Genomic DNA, 20,949 nt, shown 5'->3' with positions numbered 1-20,949 from the left:
GTAGCGCTCTTCAGCGGCAGGAATTCGTAAGTTGAATTACCGAGCTATAGAAACAGTTCAACACTTTCAGAAAGAAAGATTTATTACTAAAAGGTCAAAAGGGTGCAATAAAAATATTTACAGAAAAAAGATGTAACCAATATATATATAAATATACAGAGAACAATAGCACAGCAAAGAGGTAACAGAAAGGAGGTTAAAGGGTTAATGTACTTGCCAATCAGCCTTGGGTTAAGCAGATCAAGTTTCAGAGCGAAAGGGCAAGATCTCCCATGGTGGTTCTGATGTTAAAAGGGAGAATTCTTCAACTTCTTCTCTTAGGCCTGACAGCCTATTTTGTAGTCCCCCAGCAGGGGGTGTCTCTGAAGCCAAGGACCAATGCCTCGTTTAGGGAGGGATTGTCTGGGCGGAGACCCAAACTAGAACCAAAATCTCTCATAACTCATATTTCGCTCATAACTTTTCCTAGGGACAAGTACCATTCCACCCGCGGGTAGATTAATATGCAGATGCATCTGAGGAACGGTTACATATGAAATACATACTTGAAGGGTTCAAGAGATGTAATTTTCTGCTTTCCTAGGTATTCCAGTCAGGGAGTGTGACCTATCAAACAATTTGTCTGGTTGTGGGCAATCTGAAGATAAGCCTAGTTTTTATGTAAGTCTCTCATATTCCAAGATGTGAGACATAGGGGAAAAATGGATTTTAAAAGGGTTATCTAGTTCCTTACTCTTTTGGAATGTCTTTGAACTCAGAGGAGGGCTTGGGTTATCTTTTTACGAGGTGCCAGATTGCTCAGCTTCCCAGCCCGCTCGGCACCCAGCTCAAAGATGGTTTATAGCTCGGAGCTTCCTGCTGTGCCCTGGCCGGCCTGTGACACTTCCAACACACACACACCGACCATATGTCACTGTGACTCTCAGAGAGGGAGAATGAGGGGAGATATGTTTGTACAAGATGGTTGATCATTTGCCAAGATGGAGGTTGGAGCCAAAATGGTTGAACCGCGTCCATCTCTGTGGCATGATTGCTACACTCACGTCCGTACGTTTTATGCCATAATGAACTTTGCAGGTTAACTTTCTATGCACAGTACTTCAAATACACATAGCTCCGCCCACTTTGATACATACGGAGGAGTATTTCGGAGATGTAATACGGATGTGAAGCTGGAACGATGGGGGGGGGGGAGGGAACATGAGCGCCATTGTGCATCCTGGATTTCTCTTTTATTGGATGACTGATATTATCTTCACTGTACAACAAAATCATTTATTATCGCACACAGATTATATCGCAGTTAACATACAAAGAATAAAAAAAAAAAAAAATACAATGTAATATAAAACTCTGACAACGCTATAATATTTATAATGATGGGGAAAGAAAAAGAATGAAAAACAAAAAAAACCTGAAAATCGATACAATTAAGTCCACATATTCAGCGTATAATGATATGAATTTCTGACTTTTTCACTGGCCACCTTTGTAATAAGCCCTTCACTGACCACCGATGGAAGGGCGGAAATCCTGATTGCCAAGAGTCCCGGATTTGTTGGGATAGCCCCGGTTTGATCCCGAGATTACAGCATGAAGCCTAAGACCAGTACCGCCCTGTCACATTGTGATACAGTTGCAAGAAAAGGTATGTGAACCCCTTGGGATTACGTGGAGTTTTGCATGAATTGGGCATAAAATGTGCTCTGAACGTCATCTAAGTCACAACAATAGAAGAACACAGTCTGCTGAACATAATACTACACAAACATTAGATGTTGCCGTGGTTTAATTGCACATAACATGTAAACATTCACAGTGCAGGGAGGAAAAAGTATGTGAGGCCCTAGCTTAATGACTTCTCCCAGAGCTAATTGGAGCCAGGAGTGAGCCAACCTTGACTCCAATCAGTGTGATGATATTGGATGCATTGCTGACAGCTGTCCTGCCCCTTAAAAAACACACACCTGTTTTGGGTTTACTGGTTTCAAGAAGCACTGTCTGATGTGAACCATGCCTCGCAGAAAAGAGCTCTCAGAAGACCTACGATCAAGAATTGTTGACTTGCATGAAGCTGGAAAGGGTTACAAAAGTATCTCCAAAAGCCTTGATGTTCATGTGTCCACGGTAAGACAGACTGTCTACAAATGGAGAAAGTTTAGCACTGTTGCTACTCTCCCTAGGCATGGTCGTCCTGTAAAAATGACTGCAAGAGCACAGCGCAGAATGCTGCATGAGGTAAAGAACAATCCCAGAGTGTCAGATAAAGACCTACAGAAACCTCTGGCACATGCTAACATTTTTGTTGACACATCTACAATAAGGAAAACATTAAACAAGAATGGAGTACATGGGAGGACACCACGGAGGAAGCCATTGCTGTCCAAAAAGAATATTGCAGCACGTTTGGAGTTTGCAAAAGAGCACCTGGATGTTCCACAGCACTACTGGCAAAATATACTGTGGACAGATGAAACCAAGATTGAGTTGTTTGGGAAGAACACACAACACTATGTGTGGAGAAAAAAAAGGCACAGCACACCAACATCCAAACCTCATCCCCACTGTAAAACATGGCGGAGGGAGCATCATGGTTTGGGTCTGCTTTGCTGCCTCAAGGCCTGGACAGATTGTTGTCATTGATGGGAAAATGAATTCCAGAGTTTATCAAGACATTTTGCAGGAAAACGTACGACCATCTGTCCGCCAACTGAAGCTCCGAAGAGGATGGGTGATGCAACAAGACAATGACCCAAAGCATACAAGTAATTCAACAAAACAATGGCTGCAACAGCACAGAATACGCCTTCTGGAGTGGCCCAGTCAGAGTCCTGACCTCAACCCGATTGAAATGCTGTGGCATGACCTTAAGAGAGCGATTCACACCAGACATCCCAAGAATATTGCTACACTGAAACAGTTGTGTGAAGAGAAGTGGTCCAAAATTACTCCAGATCGTTGTGCAGGTCTGATCTGCAACTACAGGAAACGTTTGGTTGAGGTTATTGCTGCCAAAGGAGGGTCAACCAGTTATCAAGTCCAAAGGTTCACATACTTTTTCCTCCTTGCACTGTGAATGTTTACATGTTATGTGCAATTAAACCATGGCAACATCTAATATTTGTGTAGTATTATGTTCAGCAGACTGTGCTCTTCTATTGTTGTGACTTAGATGACGTTCAGAGCACATTTTATGCCCAATTCATGCAAAACTCCACGTAATCGCAAGGGGTTCACATACTTTTTCTTGCAACTGTATATGAAGTCAATTCATATTCAAATATAGCAACATTCATATGTAAATCACCTGTTCATATGCTGCTCCCCTCCCCTAGTTCCCACCCTCCATCTCCTCTACTGAATACCCCAAAAAACACAAATCTTTTCACTTTGCTCCCAATTTGCTATGATGTGATTGTACCACTTGGGCCAGCTCCCCCCTCGTTTCAGAAACTGTGAGGTTAATGGGGCTGAACTTGTACCCTGGTAGGCCCTGATCATTCAGTTCCTGGGTTGGCACCCAGTGTAGCCTATTATGAGGGACTATCGCTCTGCAGTGATGGTGGTGGTGCTGGTGGGGGACCTAAAGTAGGTTCATCCCCCCAAAGTGATGGTGGTGGTGCTGGTGGGGGACCTGTAGGAGGCTCATCCCCCCTAAAGTGATGGTGGTAGTGCTCGTGGGGGCCTGTAGGAGGCTCATCCCACCAATGTGATGGTGGTAGTTCTGGTGGGGGACTTGTAGGAGGCTCATCCCCACCAAAGTGATGGTGGTGGTGCTTGTGGGGGACCTGTAGGAGACTCATCCCCACCAAAGTGATGGTGGTGGTGCTGGTGGGGGACCTATAGTAGGCTCATCCCCCCAAAGTGATGGTGGTGGTGCTGGTGTGGGACCTATAAGAGGCCCCCCCCCCGCCAAAGTGATGGTGGTGGTGCTGGTGGGGGACCTGTAGGAGGCTCATCCCCTTAAAGTGATGGAGATGGTGGGGGACCTACAGTATGCTCATCCCACCAAAGTGATAGTGCTGGTGGAGGACCTATGGGAGGCTCATCCCCCCAAAGTGATGGTGGTAGTGCTGATGGGGGACCTATAGTAGGCTCATCCCCCAAAGTGATGGTGGTTGTGCTGGTAGGGGACCTATAGGAGGCTCACCCCCCCCTCCAAAGTGATGGTGCTGGTGGGGACCTGTAGGAGGCTAACCCCCCCCAAAGTGATGGTGGTTGTGCTGGTGGGGGACCTATGGTAGGCTCACCCACCCCCCCAAAGTGGTGGTGTTAGTGGGGGACCTGTAGGAGGCTGATCCCACCAATGTGATGGTGGTAGTGCTGGTGGGGGACCTATAGTAGGCTCATCCCCCCAAAGTGATGGTGGTGGTGCTGATGGGGGACCTATTGTAGGCTCATCCCAAAGTGATGGTGGTGGTCCTATAGTAGGCTCATCCCACCAAAGGGATAGTGGTGGTGGTCCTATAGTAGGCTCATCCAACCAAAGGGATAGTGGTGGTGCTTGTGGGGGACCTATAGTAGGCTCATCCCACCAAAGGGATGGTGGTGGTGCTGGTGGGGGACCTACAGTAGGCTCATCTCACCATTTGGAGTTTCCAAGAAGCAGAAGACCCAGCCTAATACACTCCACATATAAATGAAACAAGACTTTTGCCCGGATGGACTCCATTATAAAACACAAGCCATTGTCCATCGGTCAAAAAAAGAGTCAGCAGGCGTCTTCGCTCCAATTAGATTCATGTGATCTGTAAAACATTCACCACCGTCTGAAATTTGTTCGGATGCTCTGAGCTGTGTCTTGTCATATGTCCAAGAAGTGAGTGTTTTGCGGTGAAACATTTTCCGCACTCTGTACACAAATAGGGACGCTCACCTGAATGAGTTCTCTGGTGAGAAGCAACGGCTCTTTTGGTAGCGAAACATTTCCCGCACTGCGAACACAAATAAGGACGCTCACCTGAGTGAATTTTCTGATGAGCAACAAGGCTTCCTTTTAGGGTGAAACATTTTCCGCACATTGAACATGAATAAGGACGCTCGCCTGAGTGAAATTTCTGGTGAATAACAAGGTTTCCTTTGTTAGTGAAACATTTCCCGCAGTCTGAACATGTAAAGGGCCGCTCACCTGAGTGGATTTTCAGGTGTCTAACAAGGTCTGCTTTAAATGTGAAACACTTCCCACACGTTGAACACGAATGAGGACGCTCACCTGAGTGAATTTTCCAGTGGGTGTTAAGGGTTCCTTTGGTGGTGAAACATTTCCCACACTCTGAACATGAATATGGACGCTCACCTGAGTGAATTTTCTGGTGACTAACAAGGATCGCTTTTAAGGCAAAACATTTCCCGCACTCTGAACATGAATAAGGACGTTCAATTGACCACTCACTAGTGTGCCGTCTTTCATGTTTACGAAGGTTTCCTTGTTCAGAAAAACATTTTCCGCACTCTGAACAGGAAAAGGGACGCTCTCCCGTATGGACTCTCTGGTGTTTACGAAGGTTTCCTTGTTCAGAAAAACATTTTCCGCACTCTGAACAGACAAAAGGACACTCGCCTGTATGACTTCTCTGGTGTGCGAGAAGAGATCCTTTATGCGGAAAACTTTTTTCACACTCTGAACATGCATGGGGACACACACCGGTGTGAAGTCTTTGGTGTTTCAGAAGGGCTCCTTTTTCAGAAAAACATTTTCCGCACTCTGAACAAGAATAAGGACGCTCACCCGTGTGAATTCTCTGGTGATTAAGAAGGTTTCCTGGGTCAGCAAAACATTTTCCACACTCTAAACAGGAATAAGGACGCTCACCAGTATGAGTTTTCAGGTGTTTCTGAAGATGTACTTTCCTCATAAAACGTTTCCCGCATTCGGAACATGAATAGGGACGCTCACCAGTGTGATTTCTTTGGTGTTTCAGAAGGCTCCCTTTGTCAGAAAAACATTTCCCACACTCTGAACATGAATAAGGACGCTCAGTCTTGTGAGATATCTGGTGTTTAAGAAATGCTTCTTTCTCAGTGAATGTTTTCCTGCACAACAAACACGACAATGAGCTCCCTCCTCGGTGAGCTCCCTCATGGCTTGAAGATGATTCCTGGGGATTGGATGAATCTGTTGATCTGTCAGCACTCTGAGAACTTAGATGGACATCTGAAGACATAGTTTGGGATCTATCAGAAGATTCCTCGGGATTAGAAGGATCCACTGGTCTTAGATGGACATCTGCAGTCATAGTATGGGATCTATCAGAAGATTCCTCAGTTTTAGAAGGATCTATTGATCTTAGATGGACATCTGAAGTCCTAGTATGGGATCTATCAGACGATTCCTCAGGATGAGAAGGATCTATTGATCTTAGATGGACATCTGAAGTCATAGTATGGGAAGGATCTATTGATCTTAGATGGACATCTGAAGTCATAGTAAAATCTGGAGATCTCTCTGTTTAAATTCCGAACATACGGTGCACCTGCAGGAAAACAGTTTTATTATACTTTATGTTTTTATACTGCTTGTATTCAGAAGTCATGTCTACCATTTAACACTTTCCCAGAGCTCTCGCATTTAATTGGGCGCAGGGATACAGGTGAAACTCGAAAAATGAGAATATGGTGCAAAAGTTCATTTATTTCAATGCAGCAACTTAAAAGGTGAAACTAATATATAAGATAGACTCATTACATGCAAAGCAAGATAGTTCAAGCCGTGATTTGTCATCATTGTGATGATTATGGCTTACAGCTCATGAAAACCCCAAATCCACAATCTCAGAAAATGAGAACATTACATGCAATCAATAAAACAAGGATTGTACATAGAACAATATCGGACCTCTGAAAAGTAAAAGCATGCATATGTACTCAGTACTTGGTTTGGGCCCCTTTTGCAGCAATTACTGCCTCAATGTGGCGTGGCATGGAAGCTATCAGCCTGTGGCACTGCTGAGGTGTTATGGAAGACCAGGATGCTTCAATAGTGGCCTTCAGCTCTTCTGCATTGTTCGGTCTCATGTCTCTCATCTTTCTCTTGGCAATGCCCCATAGATTCTCTATGGGGTTCAGGTCAGGCGAGTTTGCTGGCCAATCAAGCACAGTAATCCCACGGTCATTGAACCAGGTTTTGGTGCTTTTGGCAGCGTGGGCAGGTGCCAAGTCCTGCTGGAAAATGAAGTCAGCATCCCCATAAAGCTCGTCTGTGGAAGGAAGCATGAAGTGCTCCAAAATCCCCTGGTAGACCCTGGACGTAATGAAGCACAGTGGATCAACACCAGATGACATGGCTCCCCAGATCAACACAGACTGTGGAAACTTCACACTGGACTTCAAGCATCTTGCAGTGTGTGCCTCTCCATTCTTCCTCCATACTCTGGGTCCTTGGTTTCCAAATGAGATGCAAACGTTGCTCTCATCAGAAAAGAGGACTTTGGACCACTGAGCAACAGACCAGGTCTGTTTTTCTTTAGCCCAGGTAAGATGCTCCTGACGTCGTTTGTTCAGGAGCGGCTTGACAAGAGAAATTCAACATTTGAAGCCCATGTCCAGGATCACTCTGTGTGTGGTGGCTCTTGATGCACTGACTCCAGCCTCAGTCCACTCCTTGTGAAAATCCCCAACACTTTTGAATGGCCTTTTCCTGACAATTCTCTCCAGGCTGCGGTCATCCCTGCTGCTTGTGCACCTTTTTCTTCCACACTTTTCCCTTCCACATAACTTTCTATTAATGTGCTTTGATACAGCACTTTGGGAACATCCAACTTCTTTTGCAATTACCTTTTGAGGCTTTCCCTCCTTATGGAGGGTGTCAGTGATGGTGTCAGGTCAGCAGTCTTTCTCATGATTGTGATTCCTACTGAACCAGACTGAGAGACCATTTAAAGGCTCAGGAACCCTTTGCAGGTGTTATGGCTTAATTAGCTGATTAGAGTGGGACACTTTGAGCTGAGAATATTGCACCTTTTCACAATATTCTCATTTTCTGAGATTGTGGATTTGGGGTTTTCATGAGCTGTAAGCCATAATCATCACAATGATGACAAATCACGGCTTGAACTATCTTGCTTTGCATGTAATGAGTCTATCTCATATATTAGTTTCACCTTTTAAGTTGCTGCACTGAAATAAATGAACTTTTGCACCATATTCTCATTTTTCGAGTTTCACCTGTAACAGCAAACAACAAATATAAACTGGATCAGATGATACACCCAAACCATACTAGGTGACAGTAGATGTGCATGCAGGACATTGTTATCATGAATAGTGATGGACCTTCCTCCACCTCATTTCCTGACAACGTACTGAAGAATGAAGATATATCGTTCATATGATGTACAGTAGTGGAGGAAAGGGGAGGAAGGGCACATTCCACTTCTGAGATCACCAAAGGGCTGCGCATAATGTTTAGTGTATAACATGTTTCAGGACAAAAGGATGGTCAGAGAGAGAAAACATCCTACAAGAAAATAAAATAAAACAAAAACAATAACAATTACCTAACGGACGTCATCTTCCTAGTCAAGTTTTAGAAGAACAATGTTATATTGAAGAACAGAGATGGACCTTTCATATGGTGTCCAGTATCTCATTTGTTGGGAACGTGACGTTATATTGAGGAATGGAGATGGACCTTTCATATGGTGTCCAGTATCTCCTCCTCATTTGTTGGGAAAGTGACGTTCTATTGAGGAATGGAGATGGACCTTTCATATGGTGTCCAGTATCTCCTCCTCATTTGTTGGGAACATGACGTTATATTGAGGAATGGAGATGGACCTTTCATATGGTGTCCAGTATCTCCTCCTCATTTGTTGGGAACATGACGTTATATTGAGGAATGGAGATGGACCTTTCATATGGTGTACAGTATCTCATTTGTTTTCTTTATAAACCAGAGGCTCTGGATGGACGGTTGGGTAAATGGTTCTATATTTAGGACGTATCCGGTCTATAAACCAGAGGCTCTGGATGGACGGTTGGATAAATGGCTCTATATTTAGGACGTATCTGGACACATATTACAATATAACTCCAATTTGCAGTATGTGATGTGTCTGTAGTTGTGGAGGATGGAGATAAAAATCACAGGGACAATGGAGGATGAGGACGGACATGAAAATGGAGGATGAACATGACGGGGTGTTACTAGGTGTAAATATAAAATAATATCATATTACCTCCTTGGTGTACTCCAGTGAAATCTCCTCTCTACCTCGTTCTGTTCTCCCGAACAACTTCCTGTCCTTCCCTTATGTAACACCTTGTCCTTGTCTTACATCACTTCCTGTTCCTACCTGACATCACTTCCTGTCTGAGGGGACCTCTGGATCTAAGTGATATCGCCATCTTGTGGCGATTGTAATAACGGCGTTATGTGTTGATATCCCTCCCCCTGTCCCATCGCGTGTTCTCCTGTTGTATCTCATACGTGATGATGTGCTCACATTGTACTTCCATTACCTGAATCACTAATAAAATACTTTCTCTCTGTTGTCACTTCCTCTGCAGGACCCGGATGTGTTTTGGCTCTGGGGGATTTTTATTTATTTTGCTCACAAATTGTAAAAATCTGAATTTTTTTGGGTCACAAATATTACAATTATAATAAATGATAATATCAATACTATAAAATAATAATTCTGCGGGGGACAAATTCCCGAATGGACCTCAAATAACTGGACTTTATGTTGCCGGGCTCCTATAGACGAGGCAAGGAACACGTCATTGGACATTTCCTGACAGCAGCCCGCCCGGTCATCACTAGATGTCGGTGACAACAATGGACCCCACCCAAGCAACAGAAGGTCCACCCAGCATTACACCCCACTCCAGCAACAATGGACCCCACCCAAGCAACAGGAGGTCCTCCCAACATTACACTCGACTCCAGCAACAATGGACCCCACCCAAGCAACAGGAGGTCCACCCAAGAACAGACTGCACTCCAGCAACAATGGATCCCACCCAAGCAAAAGGAGGTTCCCCCAACAATGGACCCCACTCCAGCAACAATGGACCCCCACCCAAGCAAAAGGAGGTCCCCCCAACATTAAACCCCACTCCAGCAACAATGGACCCCCACCCAAGCAACAGGAGGGCCCCCCAACATTAGACCCCACTCCAGCAACAATGGACCTCACCCAAGCAAAAGGAGGTCCCTCCAAACATTAGACCCCACTCCAGCAACAATGGACCACCACCCAAGCAACAGGAGGTCCCCCCAACATTAAACCCCACTCCAGCAACAATGGACCCCCACCCAAGCAACAGGAGGGCCCCCCAACATTAGACCCCACTCCAGCAACAATGGACCCCACCCAAGCAAGATGAGGTCCCACTTCTGATTGGACGATTTCAGTTGAGACATTTTAGCAGTGATCCATTCTGCATTCAGTAGGCAAGATCCACATTGCCATTTTCTGTAGAATACAAATACCAGGCAGACCGCATTCCCGTTATTGTTCCCGTATTTTTCTGTCTATGTATTGTTGCCATTGCTAACCCCATGCCCATCTATATATACAGCTGTTGATAAGTGGTCAGTTACTTGTTGGTGGCCCTACGTATTACCAATGTGGTCAGTATGTCGCCCGCATATTGGGAAATTTTTATGGTGCCGTCTTTGCAAAGGTGAGAGCAGATCAGTACTGTTTTCTATGAGAACTTTCTTACTATAATTACATACTTGCCAAGAGTCCCGGATTTGTTGGGACAGCCCTGATTTTTAGTCGCTCGTCCCTTGAAGGCTGAATCTTGGGTTTTGTCCTGAGATCACAACACGATTGGATGCTAGCAAAGGAACAATTAATGACATGACGAGCACACTCACTACTCATAAAGAACGGTGCCTACTTCTGATTGGACGCTTCTGATCGGGACAATTTAGCAGCAATCCATTCTGTATTCAGTAAGCAAGACCAATATATACATGTTCTGTAGAATATAAATACCAGGCAGACCGCATTCCCACATTATTTTGCCTATGTATTGCTACTATTATAAATTCCGTGAGCGTCTATTCATACAGCTGTTCATACGTGTTGGTAGCCCCCTGTATTGTCACTGCTGTAAGTGTGTTACCCGCATATTTGGAAATGTTTATGGTGCCGTCTTTGCAAAGGTGAGAGCAGATCAGTACTATTTTCTAGGAGAACTTTCTTACTAGAATTACATACTAGCAAAGAGTCCCAGATTTGTTGGGATAGTCCTGATTCTTAGTCGCTTGTCCCTTGAAGGCTGAATCCTGGGTTGTATCTCGAGATCACAGCATGAAGCCTAAAACCAGCACTGCCCTGTCAAATTGTGATTTATATATGAATTCAACTCATATTCAAATTTTGCAACATTCATATGTAAATCACTTTATTGCTATAATTAGATAGTTGCCAAGAGTCCTGGATTTGTTGGGATAGTCCTAATATTTTAGTTTCCTGTCCCTTGAAGGCCGAATCCTGGGTTGTATTCCGAGATCACAGCATGAAGTCTAAGACCAGCACCGCTGTCATATTGTGATTTATATATTAATTCAACTCCTATTCAAATATTGCAACCTTCATATGTAAATCACTGTATTACTATAATTAGATACTAGCCAAGAGTTCCGGATTTGTAGGGATAGTCCTGGTTTTTTAGTTGCCTGTCCTTTGAAGGCTGAATCCTGGGTTTTATCCTGAGATCACAGCGTGAAGACTAAAACCAGCACTGCCCTGTCAAATTGGGTGTAATCGAATTTGTTGACATACACATGAATACAATTCACATTAAAATATTGCAACATTCATATGTAAATCACTTTATTGTTATAATTAGATACTTGCCAAGAGTCCTGGATTTGTTGGGATAGTCTTGATTTTTAGTCGCTTGTCCCTTGAAGGCTGAATCCTGGGTTTGATCCCGAGATCACATCATGAAGCCTAAGACCAGCACTGCCCTGTCACATTGTGATTAAAATATGATTTCAACTCCTATTCAAATATTGCAACACTCATATGCAAATCACTATTACTATAATTAGATACTAGCCAAGAGTCCTGGATTTGTTGGGATAGTCTTGATTTTTAGTCGCCTGTCCCTTGAAGGCTGAATCCTAGATTTTATCCCGAGATCACAGCATGAAGCCCTGTCAATACCTCCGCCCAGCACTGCCCTGTCACATTGTGTATAATGGAATTTGGTGATTTACATATAAAGTCAATTCACATTCAAATATTGCATCATTCGTATGTAAATCACTTTATTACTATAATTAGATACTTGCCAAGAGTCCAGGATTTGTGGGGATAGTCTTGATTTTTAGTCGCCCATCCCTTGCAGGCTGAATCCTGGGTTTTATCCCGAGATTACAGCATGAAGCCTAAGACCAGCACCACTCTGTCATATTGTGATTTATATATAAATTCATATTCAAACATTTCAGCCTTCGTATGTAAATCACTTTATTACTATAATTACATTCTTGCCAAGAGTCCCGGATTTGTGGGGATAGTCCTGATTTTTAGTTGCCTGTCAATTGAAGGCTGAATTCTGGGTTTTAGCCCGAGATTACAACATGAAGCCTAAGACCAGCACCGCCCTGTCACATTGGGTACAATCGAATTTGGCGATATACACATGATTTCATATTCAGATATTGCAACATTCATACACAAGTCACTTTATTACTATAATTACATACTTGCCAAACGTCCCGGATTTGTTGGGATAGTCTTGATTTTTAGTCGCTTGTCCCTTGAAGACTGAATCCTGGGTTTGATCCCGAGATCACAGCATGAAGCCTAAGACCAGCGCCGCCCTGTCACATTGTGATTTATATATGAATTCAACTCATATTCAAATATTGCAACATTCATATGTAAACCACTTTATAACTATAATTAAATACTTGCAAAGAGTCCCAGATTTGTTGGGATGGTCTTGATTTTTAGTCGCCTATCCCTTTAAAGCTGAATCCCAAGTTTTATCCCGAGACCAGCACCGCCCTGTCACATCGTGTATTACCTATTTATTCAATTCATATTAAAAAATATTGCAACATTTGTATGTACATCACTTTATTACTATAATTACATCATTGCCAAAAGTCCCGGATTTGTTGGGATAGTCCTGATTTTTAGTCGCCTGTCCCTTGAAGTCTGAATCCTGGGTTTCATTCTGAGATCGCAGCATGAAGCCTAAGCCCAGCACCGCCCTGTCATATTGTGATCTACCTTTGAATTCAATTCCTATTCAAATATTGCAACATCAATATGTCAATATTCCGTTCATTCACATGCGGATCCCCTCCCCAAGTTCCCACCCTCCATCTACTAATTACCCCGAAAAACACAAATCTTTTCACATCGCTCCCAATTTGCTATGATGTGATTGTACCACTTGGGCCACCTCTCCCCTCGTTTCAGAAACTCTGAGGCTGATGGGGCTGAAATTGTACCCTGGTAGGCCCTGATCATTCAGTTCCTGGGTTGGCACCCCAACGTAGCCTATTATGAGGGACTACTGCTCTACACACTGGATTTCTATTTCATAGCATGCAACACGGAAAAAGGAGAGTGGGAATACCATAAAGTGGTGGTGGAACCTATAGTAGGCTCATCCCACCAAAGTGATGGTGGTGGGGGACCTATAGGAGGCTCATCTCACCAAAGTGATGGTGGTGCTGGTGGGGGACCTATAGTAGACTCATCTCACCAAAGTGGTGGTGGTGCTGGTGGGGGACCTATAGTAGGCTCATCCCACCAAAGTGGTGGTGGTGCTGGTGGGGGACCTATAGTAGGCTCATCCCCCAAAGTGATGGTGGTGGTGCTGGTGGGGGACCTATAAGAGGCTCCCCCCCGCCAAAGTGATGGTGGTGGTGCTGGTGGGGGACCTGTAGGAGGCTCATCCCCCTAAAGTGATGGGGATGGTGGGGGACCTACAGTATGCTCATCCCACCAAAGTGATAGTGCTGGTGGAGGGCCTATAGGAGGCTCATCCCCCCAAAGTGATGGTGGTGGTGCTGATGGGGGACCTATAGTAGGCTCATCCCCCAAAGTGATGGTGGTGGTGCTGGTAGGGGACCTATAGGAGGCTCACCCCCCCCCTCCAAAGTGATGGTGCTGGTGGGGACCTGTAGGAGGCTCACCCCCCCCCCCAAAGTGATGGTGGTTGTGCTGGTGGGGGACCTATGGTAGGCTCACCCACCCCCAAAGTGGCGGTGGTGGTGTTAGTGGGGGACCTGTAGGAGGCTGATCCCACCAATGTGATGGTGGTGGTGCTGGTGGGGGACCTATAGTAGGCTCATTCCCCCAAAGTGATGGTGGTGGTGCTAATGGGGGACCTATTGTAGGCTCATCCCAAAGTGATGGTGGTGGTCCTATAGTAGGCTCATCCAACCAAAGGAATAGTGGTGGTGCTTGTGGGGGACCTATAGTAGGCTCATCCCACCAAAGGGATGGTGGTGGTGCTGGTGGGGGACCTACAGTAGGCTCATCTCACCATTTGGAGTCTCCAAGAAGCAGAAGACCCAGCCTAATACACTCCACATATAAATGAAACAAGACTTTTGCCCGGATGGACTCCATTATAAAACACAAGCCATTGTCCATCGGTCAAAAAAGAGTCAGCAGGCGTCTTCGCTCCGATTAGATTCATGTGATCTGTAAAACATTCACCACCGTCTGAAAGTTGTTCGGATGCTCTGAGCTGTGTCTTGTCATGTGTTCAAGAAGTGAGCGTTTTGCGGTGAAACATTTTCCGCACTCTGTACACAAATAGGGACGCTCACCTGAATGAGGGACGCTCACCTGAATGAGTTCTCTGGTGAGAAACAACGGCTCTTTTGGTAGCGAAACATTTCCCGCACTGCGAACACGAATAAGGACGCTCACCTGAGTGAATTTTCTGATGAGCAACAAGGCTTCCTTTTAGGGTGAAACATTTCCCGCACATTGAACATGAATAAGGACGCTCGCCTGAGTGAAATTTCTGGTGAATAACAAGGTTTCCTTTGTTAGTGAAACATTTCCCGCACTCTGAACATGTAAAGGGCCGCTCACCTGAGTGGATTTTCAGGTGTCTAACAAGGTCTGCTTTAAATGTGAAACACTTCCCACACGTTGAACACGAATGAGGACGCTCACCTGAGTGAATTTTCCAGTGGATGTTAAGGGTTCCTTTGGTGGTGAAACATTTCCCACACTCTGAACATGAATATGGACGCTCACCTGAGTGAATTTTCTGGTGACTAACAAGGATCGCTTTTAAGGCAAAACATTTCCCGCACTCTGAACATGAATAAGGACGTTCACTTGACCACTCACTAGTGTGCCGTATTTCATGTTTACGAAGGTTTCCTTGTTCAGAAAAACATTTTCCGCACTTTAAACAGGAAAAGGGACGCTCTCCCGTATGGACTCTCTGGTGTTTATGAAGGTTTCCTTTTTCAGAAAAACATTTTCCGCACTCTGAACAAGAATAACGACGCTCACCCGTGTGAATTCTCTGGTGATTAAGAAGGTTCCCTGGGTACGCAAAACATTTTCCACACTCTAAACAGGAATAAGGACGCTCACCAGTATGAGTTTTCAGGTGTTTCTGAAGATGTCCTTTCCTCATAAAACGTTTCCCGCATTGGGAACATGAATAGGGACGCTCACCAGTGTGATTTCTTTGGTGTTTCAGAAGGCTCCCTTTGTCAGAAAAACATTTCCCACACTCCGAACATGAATTAGGACGCTCAGTCTTGTGAGATATCTGGTGTTTAAGAAATGCTTCTTTCTCAGTGAATGTTTTCCTGCACAACAAACACGACAATGAGCTCCCTCCTCGGTGAGCTCCCTCATGGCTTGAAGATGATTCCTGGGGATTGGATGAATCTGTTGATCTGTCAGCACTGTGAGAACTTAGATGGACATCTGAAGACATAGTTTGGGATCTATCAGAAGATTCCTCGGAATTAGAAGGATCCACTGGTCTTAGATGGACATCTGCAGTCATAGTATGGGATCTATCAGAAGATTCCTCAGTTTTAGAAGGATCTATTGATCTTAGATGGACATCTGAAGTCCTAGTATGGGATCTATCAGACGATTCCTCAGGATGAGAAGGATCTATTGATCTTAGATGGACATCTGAAGTCCTAGTATGGGATCTATCAGACGATTCCTCAGGATGAGAAGGATCTATTGATCTTAGATGGACATCTGAAGTCATAGTATGGGATTTATCAGATTCCTCAGTTTTAGAAGGATCTATTGATCTTAGATGGACATCTGAAGTCATAGTAAAATCTGGAGATCTCCCTGTGTTTAAATTCCGAAGATACGGTGCACCTGCAGGAAAACAGTTTTATTATACTTTATGTTTTTATACTGCTTGTATTCAGAAGTCATGTCTACCATTTAACACTTTCCCAGAGCTCTCGCATTTAATTGGGCGCAAAGATACAGGTGAAACTCGAAAAATTAGAATATGGTGCAAAAGTTCATTTATTTCAGTAATGCAACTTAAAAGGTGAAACTAATATATGAGATAGACTCATTACATGCAAAGAAAGATAGTTCAAGCCGTGATTTGTCATCATTGTGATGAGTATGGCTTACAGCTCATGAAAACCCCAAATCCACAATCTCAGAAAATGAGAACATTACATGCAATCAATAAAACAAGGATTGTACATAGAACAATATCGGACCTCTGAAAAGTAGAAGCATGCATATGTACTCAGTACTTGGTTTGGGCCCCTTTTGCAGCAATTACTGCCTCAATGCGGCGTGGCATGGAAGCTATCAGCCTGTGGCACTGCTGAGGTGTTATGGAAGACCAGGAGGCTTCAATAGCGGCCTGCAGCTCTTCTGCATTGTTCGGTCTCATGTCTCTCATCTTTCTCTTGGCAATGCCCCATAGATTCTCTATTGGGTTCAGGTCAGGCGAGTTTGCTGGCCAATCAAGCACAGTAATCCCACGGTCATTGAACCAGGTTTTGGTGCTTTTGGCAGTGTGGGCAGATGCCAAGTCCTGCTGGAAAATGAAGTCAGCATCCCCATAAAGCTCGTCTGTGGAAGGAAGCATGAAGTGCTCCAAAATCCCCTGGTAGACCCTGGACGTAATGAAGCACAGTGGATCAACACCAGATGACATGGCTCCCCAGATCAACACAGACTGTGGAAACTTCACACTGGACTTCAAGCATCTTGCAGTGTGTGCCTCTCCATTCTTCCTCCATACTCTGGGTCCTTGGTTTTCAAATGAGATGCAAAAGTTGCTCTCATCAGAAAAGAGGACTTTGGACCACTGAGCAACAGACCAGGTCTGTTTTTCTTTAGCCCAGGTAAGATGCTCCTGACGTCGTTTGTTGTTCAGGAGTGGCTTGACAAGAGAAATTAGACATTTGAGGCCCATGTCCAGGATCTGTCTGTGTGTGGTGGCTCTTGATGCACTGACTCCAGCCTCAGTCCACTCCTTGTGAAAATCCCCAACACTTTTGAATGGCCTTTTCCTGACAATTCTCTACAGACTGTGGTCATCCCTGCTGCTTGTGCACCTTTTTCTTCCACACTTTTTCCTTCCACATAATTTTCTATTAATGTGCTTTGATACAGCACTTTGGGAACATCCAACTTCTTTTGTAATTACCTTTTGAGGCTTTCCCTCCTTATGGAGGGTGTCAGTGATGGTGTCAGGTCAGCAGTCTTTCCCATGATTGTGATTCCTACTGAACCAGACCGAGAGACCATTTAAAGGCTCAGGAACCCTTTGCAGGTGTTATGGCTTAATTAGCTGATTAGAGTGGGACACTGAGCCGAGAATATTGCACCTTTTCACAATATTCTCATTTTCTGAGATTGTGGATTTGGGGTTTTCATGAGCTGTAAGCCATAATCATCACAATGATGACAAATCACGGCTTGAACTATCTTGCTTTGCATGTAATGAGTCTATTTCATATATTAGTTTCACCTTTTAAGTTGCGTTACTGAAATAAATGAACTTTTGCACCATATTCTCATTTTTCGAGTTTCACCTGTAACAGCAAACAACAAATATAAACTGGATCAGATGATACACCCAAACCATACTAGGTGACAGTAGATGTGCATGCAGGACATTGATATCATGAATAGTGATGGACCTTCCTCCACCTCATTTCCTGACAACGTACTGAAGAATGAAGATATATCGTTCATATGATGTACAGTAGTGGAGGAAAGAGGAGGAAGGGCACATTCCACTTCTGAGATCACCAAAGGGCTGCGCATAATGTTTAGTGTATAACATGTTTCAGGACAAAAGGATGGTCAGAGAGAGAAAACATCCTACAAGAAAATAAAATAAAACAATAACAATTACCTAACGGACGTCATCTTCCTGGTCAAGTTTTAGAAGAACAATGTTATATTGAAGAACAGAGATGGACCTTTCATATGGTGTCCAGTATCTCATTTGTTGGGAACGTGACGTTATATTGAGGAATGGAGATGGACCTTTCATATGGTGTCCAGTATCTCCTCCTCATTTGTTGGGAACATGACGTTCTATTGAGGAATGGAGATGGACCTTTCATATGGTGTCCAGTATCTCCTCCTCATTTGTTTTCTTTATAAACCAGAGGCTCTGGATGGACGGTTGGATAAATGGCTCTATATTTAGGACGTATCCGGTCTATAAACCAGAGGCTCTGGATGGACGGTTGGATAAATGGTTCTATATTTAGGACGTATCCGGTCTATAAACCAGAGGCTCTGGATGGACGGTTGGATAAATGGTTCTATATTTAGGATGTATCCGGTCTATAAACCAGAGGCTCTGGATGGACGGTTGGATAAATGGCTCTATATTTAGGACGTATCTGGACACATATTACAATATAACTCCAATTTGCAGTATGTGATGTGTCTGTAGTTGTGGATGATGGAGATAAAAGATGTCACAGGGACAATGGAGGATGAGGACGGACATGACAATGGAGGATGAACATGACGGGGTGTAAATATAAAATAATATCTTATTACCTCCTTGGTGTACTCCAGTGAAATCTCCTCTCTACCTCGTTCTGTTCTCCCGAACAACTTCCTGTCCTTCCCTTATGTAACACCTTGTCCTTGTCTTACATCACTTCCTGTTCCTACCTGACATCACTTCCTGTCTGAGGGGACCTCTGGATCTAAGTGATATCGCCATCTTGTGGCGATTGTAATAACGGCGTTATGTGTTGATATCCCTCCCCCTGTCCCATCGCGTGTTCTCCTGTTGTATCTCATACGTGATGATGTGCTCACATTGTACTTCCATTACCTGAATCACTAATAAAATACTTTCTCTCTGTTGTCACTTCCTCTGCAGGACCCGGATGTGTTTTGGCTCTGGGGGATTTTTATTTATTTTGCTCACAAATTGTAAAAATCTGAATTTTTTTGGGTCACAAATATTACAATTATAATAAATGATAATATCAATACTATAAAATAATAATTCTGCGGGGGACAAATTCCCGAATGGACCTCAAATAACTGGACTTTATGTTGCCGGGCTCCTATAGACGAGGCAAGGAACACGTCATTGGACATTTCCTGACAGCAGCCCGCCCGGTCATCACTAGATGTCGGTGACAACAATGGACCCCACCCAAGCAACAGGAGGTCCACCCAGCATTACACCCCACTCCAGCAACAATGGACCCCCACCCAAGCAACAGGAGGTCCTCCCAACATTACACTCGACTCCAGCAACAAAGGACCCCACCCAAGTAACAAGAGGTCCCCCCCAACAATAGACCCCATCCAAGCAACAGGAGGTCCCCCCAACAATAGACCCCACTCCAGCAACAATGGACCCCACCCAAGCAACAGGAGGTCCCCCCAAGAACAGACTGCACTCCAGCAACAATGGATCCCACCCAAGCAACAGGAGGTTCCCCCCAACAATAGACCCCACTCCAGCAACAATGGACCTCACCCAAGCAAAAGGAGGTCCCCCCCAACAATAGACCCCACTCCAGCAACAATGGACCTCACCCAAGCAAAAGGAGGTCCCTCCAAACATTAGACCCCACTCCAGCAACAATGGACCCCCACCCAAGCAACAGGAGGTCCCCCCAACATTAAACCCCACTCCAGCAACAATGGACCCCCACCCAAGCAACAGGAGGGCCCCCCAACATTAGACCCCACTCCAGCAACAATGGACCCCACCCAAGCAACATGAGGTCCCACTTCTGATTGGACGATTTCAGTTGAGACATTTTAGCAGTGATCCATTCTGCATTCAGTAGGCAAGATCCACATTGCCATTTTCTGTAGAATACAAATACCAGGCAGACCGCATTCCCGTTATTGTTCCCGTATTTTTCTGTCTATGTATTGTTGCCATTGCTAACCCCATGCCCATCTATATATACAGCTGTTGATAAGTGGTCAGTTACTTGTTGGTGGCCCTACGTATTACCAATGTGGTCAGTATGTCGCCCGCATATTGGGAAATTTTTATGGTGCCGTCTTTGCAAAGGTGAGAGCAGATCAGTACTGTTTTCTATGAGAACTTTCTTACTATAATTACATACTTGCCAAGAGTCCCGGATTTGTTGGGACAGCCCTGATTTTTAGTCGCTCGTCCCTTGAAGGCTGAATCTTGGGTTTTGTCCTGAGATCACAACACGATTGGATGCTAGCAAAGGAACAATTAATGACATGACGAGCACACTCACTACTCATAAAGAACGGTGCCTACTTCTGATTGGACGCTTTTGATCGGGACAATTTAGCAGCAATCCATTCTGCATTCAGTAAGCAAGACCAATATATACATGTTCTGTAGAATACAAATACCAGGCAGACCGCATTCCTGCATTATTTTGCCTATGTATTGCTACTATTGTAAATTCCGTGAGCGTCTATTCATACAGCTGTTCATACGTGTTGGTAGCCCCCTGTATTGTCACTGCTGTCAGTGTGTTACCCGCATATTTGGAAATGTTTA

The 20,949-nt window shown here is 44.4% G+C and overlaps 1 protein-coding gene and 1 pseudogene across 3 annotated transcripts; both read right to left on the bottom strand.

The window, feature by feature from the left end:
- Positions 1 to 3,291: 3,291 nt before the first annotated feature.
- Positions 3,292 to 9,977, bottom strand: LOC149440485 (uncharacterized). Of its 2 annotated transcripts, XR_016307609.1 has the most exons (3): positions 9,177 to 9,977; positions 3,706 to 6,473; positions 3,292 to 3,654 (listed from the first exon to the last, which is right to left on the bottom strand). XR_016307609.1 is itself a non-coding variant. In XM_089658569.1 (2 exons), exon 2 carries the CDS (start codon positions 6,423 to 6,425, stop codon positions 4,740 to 4,742), a length of 1,686 nt encoding a protein of 561 aa, XP_089514695.1. In that variant the 5' UTR covers positions 6,426 to 6,473; positions 9,177 to 9,977; the 3' UTR covers positions 3,292 to 4,739. The 2 variants fall into 2 exon arrangements, 1 of the variants encoding a protein (XP_089514695.1); XM_089658569.1 differs by having other exon boundaries at positions 3,292 to 6,473.
- A 2,440-nt stretch (positions 9,978 to 12,417) lies between these two features.
- LOC149440484 (uncharacterized) lies at positions 12,418 to 19,235 on the bottom strand (annotated as a pseudogene). The gene is made up of 2 exons (XR_016307611.1): positions 18,987 to 19,235; positions 12,418 to 16,307 (listed from the first exon to the last, which is right to left on the bottom strand). The product of XR_016307611.1 is annotated as an uncharacterized LOC149440484 (transcript).
- Positions 19,236 to 20,949: the final 1,714 nt, after the last annotated feature.

This window comes from Staurois parvus, unplaced genomic scaffold (assembly GCF_062004578.1).
Source record: "Staurois parvus isolate SC_StPar_1 unplaced genomic scaffold, SC_StPar_1.0 ptg001079l, whole genome shotgun sequence".
Taxonomy (NCBI): domain Eukaryota; kingdom Metazoa; phylum Chordata; class Amphibia; order Anura; family Ranidae; genus Staurois; species Staurois parvus.
This window is presented reverse-complemented; position numbering and strand designations above follow the sequence as displayed.